Genomic DNA, 24,321 nt, shown 5'->3' on the forward strand with positions numbered 1-24,321 from the left:
CATTTTTTTTCTTCCATGCAAATTAAGGCTTGCCATTGCCAACTTCAGATGGACAGACGACAGCCATATCTTCAGATTAATTACACGTCGTTTTGCTGCATATGCACGTATTGCATGCCGTGGATCTAATTTTCAGCGAACATTTCTACATTTGTTTCTTTCTTGCAAAAAATGGACATGACGATAGGATATTATATGCAGTAAACTGAAGGATTAGAGGGCCACATGTTGCTGCTGATATTATGTTCATCAGTCATCGTCTCTCATTGATATCTTTCAGCAGTTTCTGAAGACTGAAGTTGCTGCTCAAGGCAAGTCTTGGTCTTGCTTAATTGGAACGTGAAATATCTTGAATTGTTGTGGGTCTATGCATCTTTCTATCATTAAATTTTGTGTCAAAAATCTAGCGAGAATGTTCTACATCACGCTAGTTAAGAAGCTAGCTACCCCTCTATCGTTTGCTTGTTTTGTCAGACAATAGCCAAAATTTAAATTATGAAACTTAATTTTAGATTTGATTTTTAGGTTTTTTTTCATAGTTTATTTTTCAGTATTGGCTTTAGTTTTATGCACAAATTATTTTTTGTTGTATCATTTATTTTTTTTCAATATAAGCCGTAGAGCGAACATAATGTTGTGAGTAATATATTGACGACCAAAGGGAGTAAATATTTATATAGTGGCAAATATACCTTTTGTCTCCTTCGACTCTATAGGGTGTCGATCTCACTGTCGTGCATCTTCTCTATGATCTTTTCAGCTCTCACATCTCCGGTAAAAATCCATAGCACATCTCTCAGAAATTTTGCATATCACATCGAGCCAAATCCTTTTATTTTTAAGTTCAAAAAAAATCCTTTTATTTTTACCTTTTCACTTTGTGTTCTTTGGGTTGCTTGCTTTCCTTTTCGTTTACCCCTTTCACTCCTTTTTCTGGCAAACAAGTTTGTCAAAACTATAGAATAAAAAATGTTGTCTTCATCAACTAGTGCCGTAGTATATATGTAACTTTATTTGTCCAACTCAACTGCACCGTTGAATTAGGGATACCTAGCTACCTACTCAATCGTTAATAACTATCATTAAGAAACAGATAAATAACCATCATGCAAGTGATTAATTAACAGGTTATAATATAACTACTAAAACCTCACCAACTCTTCACAGAGAAATGTTCTAAAAAATAGATTCACTAATTAAGTAAAGTAAGCAACACACGTGCATGCTTTGCACATAAGAATGTACCCTACAATATCTGAACTCATTAGCAGCACATACACCATTGTATATATACACAAACTAGTGAGCTAATATTATTGTACATTACCCACCCACATCTTTTATTGAAAACATGTATAGGTACTACACCAACAAATAGTTCTATCTCTCCAAAAAAAAAACAAAGATCTAAGTATCTCCATTTGAGAAGTAATAACACTTCTAGTTAATGGCACAAACCCCCGAATCAATCTCAAGGGGAAAATACACAACAACATGCACCATCTACGCATACCCTCTCTCAAATGCATCAATCCCAACCGTTGATTGGTTTTCCGAAGAGCAAAGGCCTCGACTTGTGATCACCCTCCGATCTTGGCCGGCCATGCCTAGCTGCTTTCACAATCTTGATGCTTTTATTAATTATACACTTCACTTGATTATCTACACTGATAGCAACACAATTAAGTAAGCTGCTGACATCTTCTAGCTAGAAGTTGGACCCATTTGAGCTGTTGACCATGGAGGCATCGACCACCAAGCTCGAGTCTCCCATCCCAAAATCTTGGTAGTCGAGCAGCCAGTCCGTCGTCATGCCGACGTCCCACGGCAGCGCCGGCGTGGCGCCGGTGGCGGCGATGCTACTGAACTCGTCGACGTCGTTGCTGGCCGTGAAATTGAGCCATGGCTCGTCACCGGTGGGCAGCAGGTCCTCTTCCAGCAGCCACTTCACCAGAGGGTCCTGGTGATGGCTACTGCTGCTGCTGCTACTGCCACCGGCGGTGCTGGCGGTGTTAGTGCTCGACTCCGGCGGGCTGTCGCCACCGGCAGACACGGACATGTCCCTGACGACGGCGTCGTCAAGCTGCCGGCTTTGCTGCCTGGTCGCCTCGCCGGACTTGGACGACTCCGCCGTGACGGTGGACTGCGAGGTGGTGGCCGGGCTCTCCTGCTTCCGGTCGAGGGGCTCGTGCGTCACCGGGTCGATGCCCATCTTGATGAGCTTCTTCTTGATGTGCGTGTTCCAGTGGTTCTTGATCTCGTTGTCCGTCCTGCCCGGTAGCTTGGCAGCAATCTTGGACCATCTGCATAGACACAATTAACATCAACAATAGAAAAGTAGTAGTGATTAAGTTTGTACTAGTAGTAATTCTCACGGAGACATCATGCATACGTGCATGCTTAAGTAAGAATGAAAATTATTTACTGATGGGAATGTTTACGTAGCACACGACTGAAAAAAAAGGAATAATGTCAATTTCGTAACAGTAGTTAATTTGGATGGAGAAACCAGTTGGTGATTTCAGCCGGGTGCGCTATGCATTCACTTTTAATTATATTTCTAAAAGATAGATAGAAATAAAAAAAGCAATTCATCCTTGTCAATCATTTTCGCAGGTACCCCGGCTTGCTGATGAAACATTGAAACCGCATGGAATTACCATTTCTACACCATGGAATAAATGGTGCAGATGCCTGTTCTGTTAATCATTAGAGTTTGAGGGAGACATGGAAGTATGATGACTGACCAAACTTTACTTTCTCCATAATTTACTGCCTAGGAGCATTTCTTATGCAAGTTTTTACATAGCCGTGAAAACATGCCACCACTTTCATAAGCAAATAGAAATATTTTACTGATTTGAAGCGCAACTCTCAATTAACTAGAGATCACAACCCATCTCTATCTCATTTGTTTCTTTAAGCTATCTAAGGAGTAGCCTTTTAATTAAGAGTGACAAAACAACAAAGGGGTTGGTAGTGTACTTTTTAAAAAGCTTTCTTCCATTTTCCAATGAGGCAACTGGACCTAAGAGGATGCTTTCTATTTCTGAATCAACGTGTAGGGTTCTCTTAGCCACAGAAATCAAGCTAGTGGGAGCCAGCGCTCTAGAATGCACATCAAGAAAGTGAAACAAGAAATTTCCAATGTTCTTCTGCGAGACTATTTTCCATGGCTACGAAATTGTATGCCACTTGGACACCATATAACAGCTAAGGATATAGAGTTCAGCGGTTGTGTCTAAGAGCTGTCATAGAAAGGCTTTTATGCTACTCTCTAGTTTACAAGGAGCATATCTAATATGTGTAAACCCATAATTAATTCAGTGTTGACATAAAAAAATCAAAACAATAAATAAGTAACATTAAATTTGGAGAAAGAAAATATTGTGGATCTCATTGTGTAGTACAGTCCTTTTGTTTCTTCTACATTTTTTTTCAAAATATCGGTATCAGTTGGTACGACAGTGATTTGCACAAAAATTAGCTATCTTCTGCCAAAAGTAAAAGTAGGCACTTAATTAATTCTCCATAACAGGGACCACAATTAAGCATGTTCATACTTGGCTAATCTTGTACATCTCCCCTCCATCATTGAGAAACTAATACACGCATGTGTTGTTTGATGTTTCCTCGTACTATGGCAATAGGTCACCAGCATGTCATATGCTTCTCCTACCAGTGTGGTGCTATCTTTTTTAAAAAAAAACTTTACAAATCTGGAAGTAATTATATTATTATTTTTTTGCTCCAAATTAGATTATTTATTAAATTTCCATTTTAGTTGATTGAAGAATTGTGTGCTTAATTTTTCTTAAGAGCATTACATGATGGAATCAAGTGCTGTTCAAACTCCAATAAATAGCTTCTACTATCTAATATATAACTCATCAGATTCTTCTAATAAAGAATCTAAACAATGAATGAATTGCAAGCGGCCAGTCACTTGTATTTTCTTTACAATATTGTTCTTTGGGTTTAAATTAACTGTTGGGCTTACAATATTGTTCTTTGGGTTTAAATTAACAAAAGCAAGCTAGCTAGGTCAACAGTGCGCAACTACAATTATCGTCGTTTTGCACACTTCTAGTTTTTCCTATCAGATAGCTGGCATATAATTAACTTTTGCTATAAAGAAAATGCATACGTGCTAACCTCGTGTTTGGTTTGGATCATACAAAACAAAGATAGATAGAAAATAGTGTGATTCTAGATAAGGTTTTCCATTCTGTCTTCTCCACGTTATATCTATGCATGGCGATCGAAAGTTCTAGATTCTGACTGGCCGGCCTTCACCAGTGTAGAAAGTCTCGTTTCTTAAATGGATTTCTCGTGCAAGTAGGGTTACTATGTGCTACTGCTAAATATTCCAAGCTATGTTTTGTCTCCTTCAAAGCAAGAAACAAGTAATCCACACCTTAGACAGCGACATGAAATGCATGCGAGTTAGAGGCCAGAGTCTACCCTTAATTTGGCTGCTAACCTGTGATGGTTACATTAGGGAGTTTTCTTCCATGGTTTTACCAACCAGTGGACAGTAATTCGTACGTTTGATCCTGTGTGTTGACAAGGAACGTACCTACGCGCTAATCCATGGGATTAATTACTTCATCGTATACTGGGTAAGATACTTTCTTGGCGACGTAGTACACATGGAGACAAGTCTGCTAGCTTGCGTATGACAGCAGTAGTAGTAGTGATGAAGGTTTACGTACCTACGTGACCGTGATGTCACGTACATGTAAGCGCTATATACACTTATTTAATTAGTTCACATGAGTGATTGACGACCTATGAGCTTCATTGTCAAAGTACTGTAATTTGGTGGCTTTGCGACCTCACACATTGATGACAGCCACACATGTCGTCAGTCGTCTTCGTATCAAATAATGGGCATGCAGGTAGCTAACATACAGTACTAGTAGTAGTTCTCTCAATTTCTTGGACCTTATTAAATTACTATACGGTGTTAGTTATTACCGCTATCAAACTGCTAGTACTACTGAGCTTTTTAATGATCTACTCCTATTTGTATAGAGAGTTAATCCAGCTCTATCCACATCAAAATCCTATATGGTTACCCGGCAAAAGAAAATCCTATATGGTTTAAGATGGCACAGTGCATATGCATGAAAAATCTATTAGCGTTTGTATGCATGCATTTGCGTGTGTGGGCTAGACGAGGTAGAGCAAGTAACGTAGGTGTGTGTATATGCATGGAGAAGGGGGTACCTGTTGCCGAGCTTGGCGTGGAGGTCGATGACGAGCTGCTCCTCGGCGTCGGTGAGGAGGCCGCGCTTGAGGTCGGGGCGGAGGTAGTTTGTCCACCGGAGGCGGCAGCTCTTGCCGCAGCGGAGCAGCCCGGCGAGCTTCGGCACGGCGCGCCAGCAGCAATGGCCGTTGGTCAGGATGAAGCTCATCAGCTTCTTGTCCTCCTCCGCCGTCCACGGCCCCCTCTTCACCCCCAGCTTGTCGCAGCACGGCTGCCTCCCCATCCTTTATATATACACACGTACTGCTCCTCCTCCGCTGCCGGTGATCGCCGCCGGGAAAGTCGACCACGGCGAGCTGGAGCCGCTGCTGTTTCGAATAGGCAGAGGCGAGGCAGGTTAAGTTAATTGATTAGCTAGGCGTGCATCAAAGCAAAGGGGGTGGGGGCGTGACAAGTGCCTCGCAACTGCAACCGGAGCGTGCGGGTGGAAGGGCGTATATATAGCTAGGCCCTCCTGCTCCAAGCTCTTTTTAATCTCCGGTGATGGCGACGGCGGCGACGGAGGCAGCTCGCTGACTTAGCTGCGCCCACAAGGCTAAACACCACCACCACTTGCAGTGCTGCACACACACAAAAAAAAGAAGAGATTTTGATACGTGTAGAGGGCTCAAGGAGTAGTTTGCGGCTTGTGTCGCACACCTGCATGCACCCCGCCCGGCCTGGAGACTGTTCCTCGATCGACGCTCTCCTGAGAAAGAAAGAGTAAGAGATCAATATGTCAAGATACATTGGTACAGTCTCAAGCTCTCACGCACTCTTGAGTAAGGGAAAAAGTGACTTTCCAGATGATGCTACAGAGCTTGCACGTTAACTTTGGTGCGTTATCGATGGATGAAAATGATTTTTATGGTAATTATTCAACATAATAAAAAAATAAACTATTGATTAAAAATAGTTCTCTGAAATATTGATGGAAAAAGTTTCTATAAAACTCATACCGTTTAGAAATACTAGTAAACTAAGTAAACATGCTCACAATAATCCATAATCTGTAAGCTACCGAGAATGCCCCTTGAAAGATCGATTAAATTATTATTACACTAATCCTCCTTCCGTAACTTCTTAGAATTTTTTTCTCAAATATAACAACATAGTAAAAGGTGATTTTTATTACTGAACTATCCTTAGTTATATTATCGTCCAACTAATCCAGACCTATAGGCTATACCACCACACAACCTTTACTCCTCCTTTAATAGCTGTGTAAATGGTTAAAACTTATTATATTTTGGGACGGAGATAATATTATTTTATTTTCTTAATTTTGCATCAATCTCAAGGCATGTTGGATGGTAGATCAATCGTTTACCTCTGCTTCAATAAGCTGCTGCATCCGCGCGCTGCAAATTAAGATTTCCTTTTTCAGAGGGTAAGTGTAAACATCAGCAATAACGTACCTCCACCACACAAAAGCTACAGTCCGGTGTCGCTGAAGGCTTTGCCACTTCCGTTCCCCACGGTTGCATGTCTGCCTGCCCGCCCACCTTGCCGTGGTTGCGCCCTTACGCAATGATCCCATCAACCATTCCGTCAGCCACAAAAAACCACGGCCCCGGCAGAACAGGCATGCAAAGTGGTAGATGCAATGCAAGCCTGCAACTCGCAGCGCTCAGCATGCAGCCCAGCCAACCTCCTCGGAGCAAGTGGCATCGTCGTCGACGTCGTAGACGGTCGCCATGAGCAAGCAACCTCGCTCAGCCGTGTGTCCAGATGGCCGGAACGGGTACATGCTTTGTACGACGGCGACCTCTGGCCCGGGAAAGAAGACTCGACGAACCACAGCTGCAGCCAGACGTCTCGTGTCAGCCATACCGATACGATCCGTCAGAGTGTCACCTTCCTCCGGCCTGTAGTTACTGACTGATTGACTTGCTGTAATTAACAGGCAAGACAGCCGGCCAACCGTTGTTCCTGTGTCAGTATCAAGAAACGACGTAAGATAAGGTGCAAAGATAGCCAGACGATCCATGAAATACTGTAAAACTGTAGGGAACTGTTAAATGAATTCTTAGGTGGTTAGGTTTCACTACTTCAGCTATGCTATTCCAGCAAACTGAAGAATGATTGAATGAATATGTAGAGATGGGCCGGTCATCTGCAACAGCTAATGCTACTGAAAAGGCGGGTCACCATTTACAAGTACAGATCTAGTTTCTAAGTGCACTTCAGCACTGCTTGTCAATAATGAGCACTGGAATTCCTTAAGACCAGTTTTATTATTCAACTACATTATTAAGGGCACAAACCAAAAACAAGAAGACAGGGAGCTCATTCATGATCAGGTTCAGTATTTCAGAATCATGAACATGGCGGATACTGGTGCGGTGTGGTTGAAAAATAGTGCTACCAATGCCTGCTAAGTCGGCAGGAGTCTATTTTATGATTATCTTTTACTAGCTTCTACTTACAAATTTACTTGATGCGAAGTTGGAAGGTGCGAAGAACCACGGAGAAACAAGGTGACATATCAGCCATACTTAGCGAACACCTCCATAGAACCTGCATACTGTAGTACTAATTGACATCCTAAAATTGGCAATCCAACCAATGCCAGACATCCATGTGCTTATCTGTCAGTATCAAAAAAAAAATGATGTTAGGTCCCAGAGAGAAACAATACCTGAAAAAAATGAGATCGTACCCAATAATAAGTAGTTTTCAGCTACAATATTCCATCAAGGAATATAAAAGATTGTTCATTACAGAATAATTCGTTAGTCTATAACAAGGTGCAGTAGTTCCACATATTAGAACAATTTTGAGCTGCACCATGTTTGCCCACTGAGATGAACTCCGAGTTTTGTACTCTGAAATTGTTTCCAAACAACATAAACGAGGGTACTAAAACTCACTTCTGCTCAGGAATGACGTCAACAGACAAAAGTAACCATCTGCAGGTATATAACTGATTCTCCGACAAGGTAATGAAATGACCGTTCTCTGTAACAAAAAAAGTAACGTCAAATCAGTGTTCTGCGCTTCAGAAAATTGAAGTGGGAATTAACTCTCAACAAATATTTTGTGCCAAATGTGTCAACTAATGTGGCAGATCATGAGCTAGTCTAAATCATATCTTGGCAAATCCCAGGAATATGTAATCTTGTGTAGGATACGAACCTATTTAGATACTAATGGTAATAAGGTATCTGATGTTGGCAATGAAATGCTGGACTGCTAGAATGCTATTTGCATTGATGGACGTTTTAATAGATTCTTTCAGCTAATAGAACTGATCTGGAGTGAGAAAGAAACAGTGTTATTTTGCCACCATATAATATGGGTTTTGCTGGATTAGCCTGCGTAGACTATACAGTGTATAAATTTGCTTTGTCAAGATCCGTAGTCAATGAATAACAGTGGACCTCTTAGTATGAGAAAGGTACTTGAGCATAGTGAAAATATGAATATACCAAATGTAAATCAAATAGACAGATGAGTGTTTGTGGGAAAAAAATAGAGACATGAGAGTTTCCACTTGTCCAGACTAATGACTAAAATTCAAAATTTCACCCAAGGAACAGAAGAAGCAAACAGAGAGTGGCAGAGTGAGACACCCTTTAATAATATAGAATTATATATAATAAATTAGCAATTTTAACACAAACTAGTGATTCGCAGAGATAATGAAGCACTGGAAATCTGAACGAGATTTTCCATTTTGAATTTAAGATTGACGATCCTACTGCATACTCTTTTGAAGGGTAAAGACAACAAACTTAAGAGCATGAATAACCGGCCAATATCATCATGCATTTTTACATGTGGTGCACAATCAAATTTACAAAAAAGAATAATGAGAAGGAAACATTACTTTCAGTACTGATGGCACTATAAGAATGAGATTCTTCTAGGTGGTAGGTCAATTCCATCCTGTCTTCCAAGACTTACACCACAAGATCTAAGACATAGACAAGCAAGGTGTGCATTTCAAATATGTTTAATTCCTTGCAACCCCACATCTATGTTGATTGCATGAATGAAAGGCAATAATCAATTGATAATACTGTTCTATTTTCAGTGGTCACTTGACAGGAAAAACTGTACTTTAACACAGTTTTTTTTTTTTTTTGAAAAACACCCCGGGGTCTTCCGGCTAGCGTCACAAGATGGTGGGCTAGACGACCTGGGTTCGAAGCTTCACCTCTTCTAATTATTTGACATTATGTCCTTCCCTAATATTCGTGTCTTTTAACATACGTATTTTACTGTTTTATTTTCAGCGGTCATTTGAAAGGAAAAACTGTACTTTAACGAGGTGTCTTCATGTAACTAATTTCCTGAACCATGTTATATAAAAATATGTTCAGTCCTATCTTTTGAATTTCAAACCATATTACGTTCATGCTCTCAATTGTCAGGGGTTTAATCCCTACAACTCTAGAAGGTTCTGCCAGTCAATGTATATGCTCATATGGATAACATAGCAGCAACTACTATCTAGTGCTTATGTACTTACCAACAAGAGTAATAAGATTAAAATACAATATCGAGCAGCTAAGTACAGCAATTTCCTAAAGCTTCAGGTTAATATCGGACCAAACGGATTCAGTTCATGATCAGTTAGAAAAATTCAACAAATATAATTGAAACAGGTCCGACATTTCCAATCAGCTAAATCCACTGAATAACAACCTGGATTATCAACTTTGCAGCTGGAAAACGCGTAATCCAATCTGAGTTTGATTATAGCGTAATGGATTAGGTAGGAAAAGGTCAAGTTTCATCTAGTTCTCCACTCCTAGCTTCTTGCATCTTGAATACAGGTTCCCTCAGTAAGACATCCCTATAAAGGCACAGACTTAGTGACTTATCGCAAGTTCACGTAAAGGCACAGACTGCAGCAATCAACTGGAATATTGAACTGCCAGGAAAATGTAACTTCTAGTGCCTACTAAATTATTCATGAGTATTTTTCTTTGACAGACAGAGTGTATTCTATTGGAACAATTCAATTCATTTGTCTCTGCAGGAATCATACAGAAGTTGGCGCACTACTCCTATGCCTTCATGGGGTTTGATTCTGAAATATGACCATGAATGGTGAGAAGTTATATCCAGAAAGGTTCTAATCTAACTAGGCTAACTCTTTCAAAACAACAAGCTACGATGATGAGACAATGGAATAATTTACCACGAGTTCTAACTACCCCTGCAAGTTGTACGATGATACAGTAGAAATATATATATGTATGTATATATGACCAATTAATTTCACTGCCACAGGATATTGGGATCTAGGAAATCATTGGTAGCTAGCAAGACCGAGTGGATTCATATCTTCCTTTTCAATCAAGCATCGTATGTCATTCCACGACGCTTAGACCATAAGATCTTAAACTAATGTCCAGGATTTTGGGGCCGAGTAAGTTCGATTTCTCAAGCAATGACTACATACCGTGGGTCCAAAATTAGCCAATCGCCGTTATCATCTGAACTTGTTAGTTTGCTTATTAGTAGTTCCTATATGCTGCTACATCACGCCTTTGTTGTTGCCTGTTGGGCGTTCGAACTAAAAGAGGATGATCTAAACCCAGCCAGGTCAGATCTCACTCATAAAACACCCAAAACCTTACTTGGCCCTGTCCTAACCAATAATTTGGCTTAAATGGGACACCACTATGGCTATCATCCATGTCAGTCAAATTGTCAAGTTAATTCTACACGAGCCAATTAATCGGGTTGGTCCAGCTTGCTCCGCCTACAAGAGACCAGACTGCGTCAGGCAGGTTGCAAGCTTGCAACCACAGTAGAGGACGCAACAACACTGACACAATCTGAAAGAAGTCAAGAACAGCAAGGCCAGAGAAGATGTACCTTGGTGAGGAACAGAACTGACCAGCAGCGGATGTCTCCATGACGACGACCTCGCATCAGGGGATTCCCCCGTGGCCACCAGCGAGCGACCTTCCACGCGGCTGCTGCGCCTGAAGGGGGGAACAGCATGGGGATGGACGCGACAGTGAACCCAAAATGCTGCCCCGCGCACGAGCGCCCCCCGATTGCAACCTGTGATTCCAACCGCGAACGTGAGGTGAGATGCATCCTTCCAGATCGCGAAATCGCGAGGCAACGCGAGGGATCGAGTGCGGGGGAAGGGTTCTTCAGGTTACCTCAACCTGTGACCTGTCCCCTCCCCGATGCGTCCCTCCCGGATGAGAATTTTGCTCTCGTCTTGGCGCTGTGATCACCGACCCCGTGGGGGCAAGGGACGCGAGGTGAGTGAGGAGGAAGACGGGAGGGCACTGTTGCTCACGTCTCCACCGTGCCTTCCACGGCGCCGCCGCCACGCGTTTGGTCTGGTCGTCTGGAGGAGAGGCACTGCCGCGAGTCCCCCCGCGTCGGCGGCGCTATGGCACGCCGTAGAAGCGGGAATGGTGAGTGCGGAGGCGAAGGGGCTGTCGCCGGAGCGGCGGCGATGGCTGGAAGGCGAGACGGCGAGCCGGCGAGCGGTGAGACCGGCGGCGGTGGCTCGGTGGCGCTGGCCCATGGGTCCAACTGCAGTTTGTACTTTTGTGGAATCTGGACCGTACGATGGGCAAGGATTCGATGGTCTGGATAAATGATTTGAAATTTGTTTTGTTTGGCTATGCACTCCAAACTAGAGTTACTCATAATTCAAACTTATCTGGAAATACAACTACTTTTCCACTCATCTCTTAATCCTATTTTCTCATCTCAATCAATCACAACAATTCTTATCGTAACTTTAATCTCTTAAATAAAATGAATATAAATAGTTGTACTTTGGGACGGGAAAGTATTTGTCTATAATCAACGCTGACATAAACTCCCTCGAGGCATGTTTGGTTTGTTGTTCTTCTTAGCTATAAAAACAGAGGCAATACCAATGTGTTAAGTTTTCATCTAATTTGGTACCCAAAATTTGGCATGTTTAAAATGTTAGTGAGAAAAACAAATAAGATATATACATAACTAAAACGTTATAACAATGTGCAAAACAACTATTCTTTGCCAAAGTTTTGGTATGTTAGATCTTGTCGTTGCCAAATAATTTGGTAACGTTTGGATTGGCAATGATCCAAACAAGCACATAATACTTGAGTTTAACCCATATCTTCTTTGCGCCTTCATTTTTAAGTTTTGCAAAAGCTGCAATTAATTTGTGTGGTCAATATCTATATCTGGATAATTAAAGTAGGATGAGTTGAGATAGTTCGGTTCAGTTCAATGGATGACCGGCCTTATGTTTAGTTGAACGGATGTGACAAGAGAATTCACGACCGTGCGACACAAATAATGTTGTAAGATCATGTACTATCACCTTCAGCCTAATCCACTAATCATGTTGTACGATCTTGTACTATCAACCAAATGAATGCATGCATCTTTCTATACACCTAAGTAAATGAATTGACATGATAACCTTTGTGATTTGATTTTGTTCTTGACATTTTGAAACGGTAAGAAATAAAATATGTCATATGCTCTTAGTGACAAACTATTATTGTTCCATCAGTGCAAAGTGCAAGCTAAAATGTTCATAATCTGACTATACCCTTTCAACTAGAGAATCATAAATGGATTGTTCCTCGCTCGTATCAATGGTCCGACATTGCTCTTTTGCACAGGAATGTTTTTCTAAACCATAGACTTCATTTCTCGGAGGCAATGGATTAAAATTTAATCTTTGGTCTTGGGGGTCACTGAAAAGAAATAATATAGCTATGTTTAAGGGGGCTTGAGATTATAAAAAGCAGTTGGTGAAAATTTAGAAAAAGTTGTGATTCTCAACTTTTGGCAATCTAGCTTTCCATTCACTATTTAGATTCCACAACTACCAAACCTCAAAAGTTGGGTGAGAAGTTAGATAATTTCAGTCTCAGAGGGTTAAAGATTTGTAGAGAAACTGTAATTGTCAAAGTTCTCCAAAAGCTCAAAATTTGGGTGAAAAGATATATTGTATAGGAGAGGTAGGCCCTGTTTCTTTCAGCTTGATATTATTATAATCCAGATTATTGAGAGTAAGCTGAAATAAACAGACAAATTATTAAAGTAGCTTATTATAATCTGAAGCCCAGCTTATTATAATCTGATAAGCTCATTTAGGTAACAATCTAGCTTATAGTAATCTGGCTTAATAATCTAAATTATAATAATCTTAAGCTGAAAGAAATAGGGCGTTAAAGATTTTGAGAAAAGGGGTAACTGTCATAATCTCTTCAAAGAAGATCAGATATCTATAAAAAAAATCTTGATTTATAACATTCAAACGTTATAGAAATTAGTTGATTTCTAGCCTCTTACTTACTCTTGGGTTACAAGTCGTGAAAATTTATCCATTTAGTATCACTTATTCATCACGTAACAATACTATTTTTCTATTAATAAGAATCACATTGTTCTTTTTTTACCACCGATAAATTTTATTAGAAACCTAGAATGAATAGGGATCAAGTGGATTGAAATACTATGCAGTCGACTGCATCATGCTTTTATCACTGACATATGGGTCCAATGATATCCGAGCACACATATTAGTGATAAAGGCGCGGTACAATTGACTACAGGGGATCCTGGTCTGGATCAAGTCTTTGTGGGACTTACGAGCAATTACAAGCTCAATGCTTACACGTATTCAGATCTTACGGGATCAGGAGAGGAGAATATTTACGATCCACATGAAACGAGAAAAGCTCATTAGCATATGATTAATTAGATATTAATTATTGTAAACATGAAAAATTGATTTATTTAATTCTTTTAAACAACTTCTATATACAAATTTTCTGTAAAAAATTGTAGAAACGTAGTAACGGAAAACAACAAAATTGAATTTTAGATTTGGAGTATAGAACTGAACCTTAGACTTTGACTACACAGTGAGCAACCACTGCAGTCGGGGCCCACCTGATACACTAAAGGCCAAAAAGGTCAAAATTTGACTTTTCCACCCATCGTCTCCAGGCTCCAGCCGTTCAGCGAGAGAGGAGAGGCACCGAAAGAGAGAGAAAAAAATCCCAACCTCCCAAAAGGCCAAAACCATAAGCCACAAATCCCCTCATCGGCTCATCCCCGCCGCCCACCCACCCCCCGGGATCGAGCTCCATCCGCCCAACGATTCCGCCGCGCGCGCCACCGGATTCCGATTTTGTTCTCGCGTTTTTGGCGCTTTTCGATCTCCCCCGAGGCGGTAGCCGCCTAGCCGCCCGCCACCATCACCACGCGCGCGGTCGCGGCGGCAGAGGCGCGGGCAGGTGGGCGGTTGGTGGCGGCTCCACCGCATTCACTTGACCGAAAATGGCGGCCAACAATAATAGCGACCCGATCCTGGACGAGGGAGGGGGAGGGGGCGTGAAGCACGAGGCGGTGGGGGAGGCGGGAGAGGGGAAGGGTGGTGGTGGTGGTGCGGCGGCGACGCAGGCGCCCGCGGCGATGCTGCCCCGATCGGGCTCGCGGCCGCAGCTGGACCTCAGCGGCGCGGCGATCCACGGCAACCTGGAGGACCGCAACCCGACCATCCTGCTGCCTAACCAGTCCGACGACATCTCCCACCTCGCCCTCGACATCGGTGGTACGTACGTTCGTGGCGGAGCTAGCTCACACTCCCCCCGTTTCCGACTGATTTCGGGTTGGCACCTTCCGTTCCTCGTTCGAATCAGCTCAGTAGCATCAAGTCATCTGGCGGAAGTAGTTAGTGTAGAGTGCACGGGAGATAGTTAAGTGCATGGAAGCTTAGAATCAAATGCTTGATGGATTCTCTCTCTAATATCAGTGTGAACAAGCTAGCAGTTGGTCGTAATGCTGTTGTACTTGCATTTGCATGCTGTGTGTGCTCGCTACTAAACGTTATGGACACCTTATGTGTGCTGTTGCTAGTTGATCTCACCAATAACTTTGGATTATTAAGTAAACTCTGGATTTGTGACGTTGGTTTCTGAACTAGTAATGACGAATGTGGTGATTAGTTTTATTGTTCAGAAGCTCCATTTTTGGCTAGCAATCCAAAATGAGAGCTACAATCTCTTATTCTCTTCTTGGTTCCCAAATTTCATGCAAATTTGTTTACTAAGTACTGAACTGTATATTTTCTCTAGGTTCTCTTATAAAACTGGTATATTTTTCTCGGCATGCGGAGCACTCCAGTGAGGACAAGCGTAAGCTATCTACGAAGAGGAGACTTGGGATGTTAAATGGTGGCAGGAGGAGCTATCCTGTTCTTGGAGGGAGGCTCCACTTTGTCAAGTTTGAGACTGGGAAGCTAAATGAATGTTTAGACTTCATTTCTTCCAAACAACTACATCGTGGCGGTATGCAACCATTTCTTTGTATTGTTAAAAATCGAAATCATTTATGTTTTGGGGTTTGGATTGTCCACAAATTTTGTGTACTAATGTTATTTTAATACTGCAAATTGCTTTGGTGGTCATAGATTGATGTTTACCACATTATGAACAGGGATTTGAGAATATGTAGATAGTTGCTAGAGTTACTAATTTACTTTTATCACATGCATTTATATTAGCAATTTCAAGTTGGCCATTATCTTCTGTGTTTGGCTGAATTGTGCCCTGAATATCTTTATTATGATGGCATACTTGAGTTTGTTCATTTCATGTTTTTTCACATTCTTCATTGTCCTGTCCATTCTGGAAGTTTACCAGCTGTCTAATTTGCTAGAGTTTGGCTGAATTTGATACTTAAACTGTGATCATCACATTTTTGTCCACATGGTTTCCTAAGGTTTTGTTAGTCTAGGCCGTTGGCCTGCACTTTCTTAGCATTGAGTAGAACTTTTTTGCTGCAGGGGTTGATTCACCTTCGTGGCGCTCAGGAGCTCAGCCTGACAACATTGTAATCAAGGTGACAAATAATGAGACAGCACCCTTTAGGTTTATGAAAGTTTGTTTGGTCAATGTTTCGATTAATGTTTGTTATTGTTCATTAGCACTTGAATATTTGGATAGCAATCCATTATTCTCAATCTACCTTGTGTTGTTGGTGTAGATGATTTCAACCTATGGTTTTGGTGAATAACAATCATAACGCTGTAGAACAACTTGTAGTAAACCATGACAAGAATACCTTCCTTCCCATTTCCCCAAGATTAGCTCTTGTATAGCACTTGAATATTTGGCTAGCAATCCATTATTCTCAATCCTACCTTGTAGGTGTTGTTGTAGATGGTTTCCACCTATGATTTTGGTGAATAACAGTCATTACACTATAGACCAACCTGTAGTAAACAGACAAGAATGTCTTCCTTCCCATTTCCCAAGATTAACTCTTGTGTCATAATGACTGTATCTCATAGAAGCAAAGTCTTTTTCCCCCACTTATCAGGAACAGACTGCGTACTGATGTTTTCATGTACAAAATACTGACTGAGTTATCATTATCTTGATGGCATTAAAGTTATATATTTTAGTTGACTATGATATTTTGTGGAAAGGCAACAGGTGGTGGAGCATTCAAATATGCTGATCTCTTCAAGGAGAGATTGGGAGTCAGTCTTGAAAAGGAAGATGAAATGGACTGCCTTGTAGCTGGAGCAAATTTTTTGCTGAAGGTTTCTATCTCTGAGTTACCCTACCCTATTTAGGTTGAGACTATTCAGTTTTATATTCTATATGATCTATGTAATGGACTAAGGCAGTAAGTCATATTTCAAATTTATCTGAAGATTGTTCACATTCAAAAAATTAAATTACATTAGTAAGACTTATGTGTTTTCAGTCTATACGCCATGAAGCCTTTACGCACATGGATGGCCAAAAGGAATACGTGCAGATTGACCAGAATGATCTGTTTCCATTCCTTCTTGTTAATGTGGGGTCTGGTGTTAGCATAATCAAGGTACCTTGCAGTTTTTTTTTTTAAATATCTTTTTTGGATTGGACTTCTTTTTTTGGTTTGCTGGATTTTGTTGGTCGTCGTTTTTGAAGGTTGATGGGCATGGAAAGTTTCAACGAGTAAGTGGAACAAATGTTGGTGGTGGTACATACTGGGGTTTGGGGAGGTTAATGACAAAGTGCAAGAGGTATTTCTTCTTCTGCTCATGGACATCATACATTTCTGTTGAGATCTGAGAAGTTTGAGAACTCCTAAAAGTATGATTTTCTTTCAGTTTCGATGAGTTACTAGAGCTGAGCCAGCGTGGAGACAACAGCACAATCGACATGCTTGTTGGAGATATATATGGTGGTCTGGACTACTCCAAGGTAATAGCACCGATGATGGAAACCGTCTTGTTAACATTTCATGTTCCATAAAGTTATCACACAATGTAGACCTATGTTTGAAACTATAAATTGTTAAAATCTGCTAGTCAGACTTGGTACTTGCACAACTCACGATGTGTCAGAAACTTCAGAATAGAGGTCCTTCAAGTGCCCAATTCTTCTTTCTTACTAATTGCTGCGTGCTTCTTCTTTATGGCAGATTGGCCTTTCAGCATCAACAATTGCCTCTAGTTTTGGGAAGACAATTTCAGATGACAAGGAACTGTCAGATTATAGACCAGAGGATATTTCACTCTCTCTGCTGCGGATGATTTCTTATAACATTGGTCAGGTATGACAAATAATGATAACTATTTGATACAAGTGGCCCAATCTTCATCAGAATTTTTCCATAGAGATGCACATTTACCATTTCTTTTATAAATTTGGAAGTTTGAAAAAGTGGTCCAAATATTGTAGCGGTGAGTCTAATTCCACACAAACAACAGTAATCTTATCTGAAAAAGAAAATCAATAGAAGAACATAATTTTTTTACTTGTATTTTGTTATGTTGTGTTCTTTAATGGAAAAAAAAGGTGGTATAGGTGTCAGTAGGGTTGGAAAAAATGAGTCTGGGTAGTAATACTGCCAAAGATGATATTAGATGACAATTCTAAACAATGGGTTTTGGTGTTAAGGGTCTATTATCACTTCCTATGGCTCAAGGTAGTGATTTAGGATAATGTGTGTTGTTACCTATTGTAGGATGTAGGCTAATAGCATAATGTGCTCAAAGCTGGTGTTAATTTGTCTTCCATGTTCCGGGTTGAGTTTATGGTGTACTGATTTTTCAAAAATATATTTAGCCAAAGGATTTACAGGCCCATTGAATTTTATCAGTGGCTGTATCAATTGTGATGTTAATTCTCTCGTTTATTTTACTGCTTTTTCCAACTTTTTTGCCTCTTTCCATTGAAGCTAATTCAATTGTTTTGGTTTGTAGATTTCCTATCTTAACGCACTCCGATATGGACTTAAGAGGATATTTTTTGGTGGATTCTTCATTCGTGGTCATGCCTACACTATGGACACAATTTCTTTCGCTGTAAATTTTTGGTAAAACTTCCATATAGGTTCTTGTTTTTATGTTGCTCGACAGTAGCTTAGCTTATTTTGAAAACAGTTTCCTCCACAAGTTCTGTTCAAGAAACCAACGTATGCTATATATTTGTAAAGGTCAAAAGGAGAGGCAAAAGCCATGTTTCTGCGTCACGAGGGTTTTCTAGGAGCACTTGGTGCATTTATGAGTTATGAGAAGCATGGTCTTGATGACTTGAGAATACATCACTTGGTTGAACGCTTCCCAATGGGTGCTCCATATGTTGGTGGAAAAATTCATGGGCCTCCTCTTGGGGATCTCAATGAGAAGGCAAGTACATCTACTCTTGATCATGGTAACCTTAATGGTTTTGTTGGTCATTGGGGTTTTAGTTGTTTTAGAACAAATTTATTGCTTGAAAGAAGTCCACATTGAAATGGAAACCACACTCATCCAACTAAAATGAACACATGAACTGAAACGCACACTCTTGGACTTCTTTTTCCCCCCTATAAACAGCTGCTGGGATGAGTTGAAATCTTTTCCACCTGTTGTTACTCTTGGCTCGTGGTTAACATTCTCTGGCTCCCTGTTATTCTGTTTGATCTATTCATCATGTATGGCTGCTAGATTAATAATCATGTGGAACTGTACTTCTTCCCAGATATCATGGATGGAGAAGTTTGTGCAGAAGGGTACTCAGATTACAGCACCCGTACCTGTTGGATTTCCTGTGACAACAGGTATGGGAGGTTTTGAGAGGCCTACCGCCAAGGGAGACATTTTGCGGTCAGATGCAAGTGCAGCTCTGAATGTTGGTGTTCTCCATCTTGTACCCACATTGGATGTATTTCCGCTGTTAGAAGATCCAAAGATGTAAGCCACAGTCATCCAGTTCTCTATAACAATTATTGCAATTTTGAAATATAAGGGTACCTGCAGTAAATTCATTATGGAAGCTGGAGGCACACTTTTGGTACTGTAAAAGGTCCAAAAGGTTGGGTGAATAATGGGTAATTTGCCTCAAAAAGCTAAAGAAAGCATCAAAGTCATCACTTCTCAAAACATTTTTAGGCAGAAGTAATTGAGATACTTTAGCATATTATCTAAATATTTGAAATTGCAGTCTCCATTTTTTTTAATATAAAGAGCTGCACTGCACCCCAGCCAAACAGAGGTCTTGATTTGAACTTAAGAATCATCTTGTGTTAGCTCAGGGTTAAGAAATATGAGCTCTTTCACCGAATCACCTAAGCAGCTCTTACTGTATTTACCAATTAAAACAATAGTAGTCTATCTATAGTTCTATACCTTTTTTCTGACATTGTGGATCAACTTATTTAAAGCATTTTTATCCTACATATACATGCCAAAATTGCTTGAGGACAAGTGGTTTTATTGTGCATAAGCTTGCTGATGGTCTGATGGAACAATTGCCATGTGCAGCTCAATTTTAGATCATGCGTAAGTTGTAATATATTATCTGTATTGCAGGTATGAACCAAACACGATTGATCTCGACCTGAATGAGTACAAGTATTATTTCTGCTTCCCCTATTTCTAGATATCTTGTAGGAATTGAATCATTTGATGATATCTGAGATGTACAATGCCAGGTACTGGTTCAAGATTTTGTCAGACCATTTGCCTGACCTTGTGGACAAGGTATGGTGTACTTCTTGCAATAACCTTGTATAACTTACGAGATAAGACACCAGAGTTTTCTTTGACAATATGGCTTAGTGATAATTATTTTTTTCATGCTCCCCTCCCTCCATATGAGTGTGCATGTGTGCTGCTACCTATCTCATCCTGTTCCTAAAACAATGTCCCATTGGGTCCTCATAAGTTATAGCTAAATACAAGCCCCAATAACATGCCACCAGTTTGCAGTATTTTTTTTATTGCTTTTGTTGGTTTACACCTAAGAATGATTATACTCACTCAAATGTTCCCACAAACTCAACATTTCTTATTAAGAAAATTTGGCATTATAACTAGTAACAGGTCAATCAATATTATACGTTATAATTTATTTGTTAGCAATTTATGAATACACAAGTAACTGTTTATGTTGGAATCTCCACCTCAATTCCTCTTGTGAATGTGTGAAAAATGTTCTTTTTTGTACTAATGTGCGCATGTTATTGTTGGTAGGCGGTTGCTAGTGAAGGTGGGACTGATGATGCCAAAAGGAGGGGTGACGCATTCGCACATGCTTTTTCTGCTCATTTGGCAAGGTACGCAGTTGCCATTACATGACATTAGTTAGTACGGAGTATATTTCAGTTTTCTTCATTCAAAATCGAGCATTGATAATCTGTTAGTCTGTAAAGATTGATATTGTAAAACTCATTACACTATGTCACTTAGCTTCCTAACTCTTTTGGTTAAGTTTAGGTTGATGGAGGAGCCTGCTGCTTATGGGAAGTTTGGTTTAGCCAACCTGTTGGAGCTGAGAGAAGAATGCCTGAGAGAATTCCAGTTTGTCGATGCATATGTTAGCATTAAGCAAAGGTTAGTTCCTGTCTTTCTCGCTCTTTATGTGTGTACGTTCATGTGTTCATGTGCTTTTATCTAATCTTACGGTTTTAATTGTGTGTGAAGGGAAAATGAAGCTTCACTGGCTGTTTTACCTGATCTTCTGATGGAACTTGATAGTATGAATGAGGTAGGAGATAGCAGGGCTTGTCATTCAGGCGTCATTCTGCTTAGCTCAGCACCCAACAGAATTGATCTGAATATTTGTTGTTGTGCAACTATGTTTTCAGGAAGCTAGATTGCTTGCACTAATCGAGGGTGTCCTTGCTGCAAACATATTTGATTGGGGCTCTCGAGCTTGTGTGGACCTTTATCACAAGGGAACTATAATAGAAATTTATCGCATGAGCCGCAAGAAGATGCAACGTCCTTGGCGGGCAAGTATTCCAATTCTGACCTTTTAAATGTTATATTTGTACTGCAAGATTTACCCAAAGTTTCAAATTACTTGCAAACTTCTTTTTTATAATTGCTTTGCTGTGTTTATATTTTTGTCTCTTATTTCAGATTGATGACTTTGATATGTTTAAAAAGAGAATGCTTGCTGATAAGAAGGGCCAACCATACAAAAGAGCACTGCTTTTTGTTGATAACTCGGGTGCTGATGTGGTCCTTGGAATGATTCCTTTAGCACGGGAATTATTACGCAATGGAACTGAGGTATAAGTTAAGAAAAACAATAAGCTAAAGACAAGTCGCCCTTTTGTTATCTTTATGCACATTTGTGTTCAAATTATAGGTAACAGACATGATGCTGTTTCAAGAGATTTAATCATGGAAACAGGAAAGTTTGGATATTAACAATGTATTTAATTAACATTCCTGTGTTCCTGCACATCAAAGTACAGTGAATGATAGATTGGGAGATTGTCCTTTATAACCTAGAATTGAGATGACTTATAAATTTTACCGGCCCTGTGAAATATTCCTTCCGTTTATAAACATGTCGTTTTAGACATTGACATGGTTTCCAAGATGCAAAGTTGACCACTAATTTCTATTTTAGTATATTTGTATAACCCAATAAAATTGTAATATTATGAAAGTGGTTTTCGAGACAAATGTACATATCATTTTCACGCATCCAACTATTAAATGTAAAAAAAAAATCACACACCTTTATTATAGTCCATTTTAATATTATTTGAGTTTAATTGTATCAGATCTGATATCCATACAGTTGACTTGAGCTGGTAACAAAATGTTGATTTTGTAGGTGGTTTTGGTTGCAAATTCATTGCCTGCTTTGAATGATGTTACCGCTAATGAGCTTCCAGGAATTGTGGCTGAAGCTGCGAAGGTACAAATGAATATAAATTCTATTTTCTTGTCCATCCTATTGTTATCTTAAGTTCTGTTGTTGCTTGTAATGTACTACAGCATTGTGGTATACTTCGGAAAGCTGCAGAGGCAGGTGGATTGATCTTTGATGCCATGGCTGGCATCCAAGATGATCTGAAAGATGAACCAGTATCAGTTCCCCTTATGGTTGTTGAGAATGGATGTGGCAGTCCGTGTATTGATTTCCGGCAGGTTAGCTCAGAACTTGCTGCTGCAGCGAAAGATGCAGATTTGGTAAGATAGACTGTAGCTCTTTGAACTGAATGCATTTTCTCATGTAAAATAAATTGGAAAGTTATGTGGTTTGATATATCGGTTGTTGTTTTAAATGTTGTGCAGTTAATCTTAGAGGGCATGGGGCGATCTCTGCATACCAACCTCAATGCCCGTTTTAAGTGCGATACTCTGAAGGTACTTGTTTCTGCAAACAGCTGATTTATTGATGCGCACAATTACAAACTTGTCATTCCCTTGGCTAAATACCAGTACAAAGTAACTCTGCTGTAATTATTGTACTGAATATCTTGGAAAAAAATGTTGAATCAACAGTGTGACCAGTATCGGATCTAGAATTATTTTAGAGCCCGGGCAAACTTCACTATAGCTAGTATTTATTACCGAAATTATATCTCAATTTTTCCTAATTACATGGAATTTTAGTGGATTATCCGCTGACGAGCCTGGGCAGCTGCCTGGGGTCGCCAGGTGGTACATCCACCACTGAGTGTGACCATGGTAGGGATGTACTTACGATAGAGACAATTCTCAAATGCAACCATCAGAGGAAAAATACAATAACCTTGAATGAAATATGCACCATTTGGTCAACAGCCACTGCGTTGCTGAATGCTGACACTTTGCTAGCGACCACTGCACTGCCAGAGCCCTGCTTGCACGCCTCAGTCCTCAATCGACCTCCCAGCATGCCAGCACCAATCTCTGCCCAGATTTGGGTAGAGAGTGGTGGTGGTGGAGCAACACCAATGGTGTGGGAGTGGAGGTATAAGAGTAAGAAAGTCCGGAAGTGGACAATATGGGGGAAGGGGAGTGCTTAGTAGGAGGAAAAGGAAAAATATTTTAAAACAGAACTTTTAAGGTCTAACAGCGTAGTTGCTTTTTGAAGTAATGGTTCTGGCATCTATGGGTTGAACCCAACTGGAAATTTATTGCCTTACTTGTCAGTATGTTCGGGATTGATAAGAAGGCTACATTAAATCTTTGAATAATTGAATTGTGGTGTCATACTTAAATCTTGTGTGTTTTTACAAGGTTAACAAAATGACTTTATTTGCAGCTGGCGATGGTCAAGAATCAGAGATTGGCAGAAAAACTTTTCAATGGAAATATATATGACTGCATCTGTAAATTTGAACCTGTTCCTTGAACAATGCGGAAGAATGTGCCGTGGATTTGGTTTGCTCTAGCACAGAAGCAGCTAATAACAGGTACTGTGACACTGTCAGCACATCACTTTATCTTATATGGCACTAAAATTGTTTGCTGAAATGACGACTTCGATTTGTGCAGAACCTAGATAATAATTTGTTCTTACCAGTTTTATCATTTTACTGTAATTTGCAGGTACATCTCACTTAATCTGTAACCAGTGGGGTCATGGTATTAGCAGTGTCACATATCCAAGCAAAAAGCCATAAGAACAAATTTCTTATATAAGAACTAAAAGATCCTCTCAATGTACTAAATGCTCCTTTAGATGGTAAAGAATCAAAGAAGTGTTGTTGACTTGTTGTGAATATTGTTATCAAAACAATTTTTCTGAACATGGAGTAGCGACATAATAAAGGTTTTTAAAGAATTTGTAGAAAGCATACAAGAGGATTCAGCATTTGGAAGAACATGGATTCAATATGCTTGCAAGTTGCATCCT

At 40.1% G+C, this 24,321-nt stretch overlaps 2 protein-coding genes across 12 annotated transcripts; one reads left to right on the top strand and one right to left on the bottom strand.

Annotated features, from left to right (window-relative positions):
- Positions 1-1,303: 1,303 nt before the first annotated feature.
- Positions 1,304-11,802, bottom strand: LOC4347679 (MYB-like transcription factor ODO1). Of its 11 annotated transcripts, none has more exons than XM_066304111.1 (12): positions 11,383-11,802; positions 11,087-11,278; positions 10,668-10,970; positions 9,905-10,055; positions 9,084-9,170; positions 8,125-8,212; positions 7,681-7,842; positions 6,670-7,183; positions 5,912-5,960; positions 5,671-5,832; positions 5,233-5,580; positions 1,304-2,303 (listed from the first exon to the last, which is right to left on the bottom strand). In XM_066304111.1, exons 11-12 carry the CDS (start codon positions 5,493-5,495, stop codon positions 1,709-1,711), a joined length of 858 nt encoding a protein of 285 aa, XP_066160208.1. In that variant the 5' UTR covers positions 5,496-5,580; positions 5,671-5,832; positions 5,912-5,960; positions 6,670-7,183; positions 7,681-7,842; positions 8,125-8,212; positions 9,084-9,170; positions 9,905-10,055; positions 10,668-10,970; positions 11,087-11,278; positions 11,383-11,802; the 3' UTR covers positions 1,304-1,708. The 11 variants fall into 11 exon arrangements, with proteins under 11 accessions (XP_066160208.1, XP_066160203.1, XP_066160207.1 ...); XM_066304106.1 differs by having other exon boundaries at positions 10,251-10,970; XM_066304110.1 differs by adding an exon at positions 8,390-8,506 and having other exon boundaries at positions 9,905-10,970.
- Positions 11,803-14,272: 2,470 nt separating this feature from the next.
- On the top strand, positions 14,273-24,261 carry LOC4347680 (pantothenate kinase 2-like). The gene is made up of 23 exons (NM_001422920.1): positions 14,273-14,804; positions 15,328-15,540; positions 16,038-16,093; positions 16,683-16,799; positions 16,967-17,086; positions 17,176-17,270; positions 17,358-17,451; positions 17,672-17,803; positions 18,456-18,568; positions 18,689-18,881; positions 19,216-19,427; positions 20,046-20,087; positions 20,168-20,216; positions 20,709-20,791; positions 20,952-21,068; positions 21,159-21,222; positions 21,323-21,469; positions 21,600-21,752; positions 22,309-22,392; positions 22,473-22,667; positions 22,773-22,844; positions 23,728-23,878; positions 24,015-24,261. The coding sequence occupies exons 1-22, from the start codon at positions 14,531-14,533 to the stop codon at positions 23,815-23,817; spliced, it is 2,715 nt and encodes a 904-aa protein (NP_001409849.1). The 5' UTR covers positions 14,273-14,530; the 3' UTR covers positions 23,818-23,878; positions 24,015-24,261.
- Positions 24,262-24,321: the final 60 nt, after the last annotated feature.

The sequence above is a fragment of the Oryza sativa genome, chromosome 9, assembly GCF_034140825.1.
Source record: "Oryza sativa Japonica Group chromosome 9, ASM3414082v1".
Lineage (NCBI taxonomy): Eukaryota > Viridiplantae > Streptophyta > Magnoliopsida > Poales > Poaceae > Oryza > Oryza sativa.

Excerpts from the sequence above, each read along its gene's own strand:
- LOC4347679 (XM_066304111.1), bottom strand. The coding sequence starts at position 5,495 with ATGGGGAGGCAGCCGTGCTGCGACAAGCTGGGGGTGAAGAGGGGGCCG. Across the intron at positions 2,304-5,232 it reads CACGCCAAGCTCGGCAACAG|ATGGTCCAAGATTGCTGCCA; the intron begins GTACCCCCTTCT and ends GTGTCTATGCAG.
- LOC4347680 (NM_001422920.1), top strand. The coding sequence starts at position 14,531 with ATGGCGGCCAACAATAATAGCGACCCGATCCTGGACGAGGGAGGGGGA. Across the intron at positions 21,470-21,599 it reads AGATGCAACGTCCTTGGCGG|ATTGATGACTTTGATATGTT; the intron begins GCAAGTATTCCA and ends CTCTTATTTCAG. Across the intron at positions 22,845-23,727 it reads TTAAGTGCGATACTCTGAAG|CTGGCGATGGTCAAGAATCA; the intron begins GTACTTGTTTCT and ends CTTTATTTGCAG.